This window comes from Ceratina calcarata, unplaced genomic scaffold, assembly GCF_001652005.2.
Source record: "Ceratina calcarata isolate Rehan_Ccalc_2016 unplaced genomic scaffold, ASM165200v1 scaffold8644, whole genome shotgun sequence".
Taxonomy (NCBI): Eukaryota; Metazoa; Arthropoda; class Insecta; order Hymenoptera; family Apidae; genus Ceratina; species Ceratina calcarata.
In genome coordinates, this window is record NW_017179992.1 from 1 (window position 1) to 586 (window position 586).

At 33.6% G+C, this 586-nt stretch overlaps 1 protein-coding gene across 1 annotated transcript; it reads left to right on the forward strand.

Moving 5' to 3' along the window:
• Positions 1 to 21: 21 nt before the first annotated feature.
• On the forward strand, positions 22 to 546 carry LOC108631289 (nuclear pore complex protein Nup88-like; the record flags this gene model as incomplete). Its single annotated transcript, XM_018035128.1, has 2 exons — positions 22 to 209; positions 297 to 546. Coding segments are annotated over exons 1-2 (406 nt in total), but the record flags the coding sequence as incomplete, so codon positions are not given.
• Between the last annotated feature and the right edge of the window lie 40 nt (positions 547 to 586).

Genomic DNA, 586 nt, shown 5'->3' on the forward strand with positions numbered 1-586 from the left:
CTTCTATTTTATTTTTAAGTCATGAAAGTCCAATAGTATCTAAACCACTGTCGATGTATCCTCCGGCTGCTGATAATTACGGAACAGATTTTTGTTCTATCATGTGTCTACAAACTACCCCTCCAATAGTAGTTATTGCTATGTGTACTGGAAAGATTTACCATGCGATCCTGTTGAAAGAGTTGGAGGAAAATGGTAATGATGAAACGGTAAATATCTTATTTATTGTTTGCAAAAAAAATACAAAATCAATTAATGGAATTATTTATTCATGATTAATTGTACTATATTTCTAGACTACGACTCAGTACAATTACACTAGTAATTGTCAAACATCAGAAAAGGATGCATTATACGTATACGAGTATGCTGAAATTGAATTAGGTCTTTCCTTTGGGGATAATGATGAGAAGTATAATTGTCCGATACATCTTCGGTCCGATAAGGGTAACAAGTCAAGATACTTTTGTTCTCACAATGCGGGAATCCATATGATCAATCTGCCCATGGTCTCTCAGTTAGAAGAATATATCAACGAAGCGGATGGTAAGAAACTGTTAACTGTAGAAATGTAAAAAATTTCTTG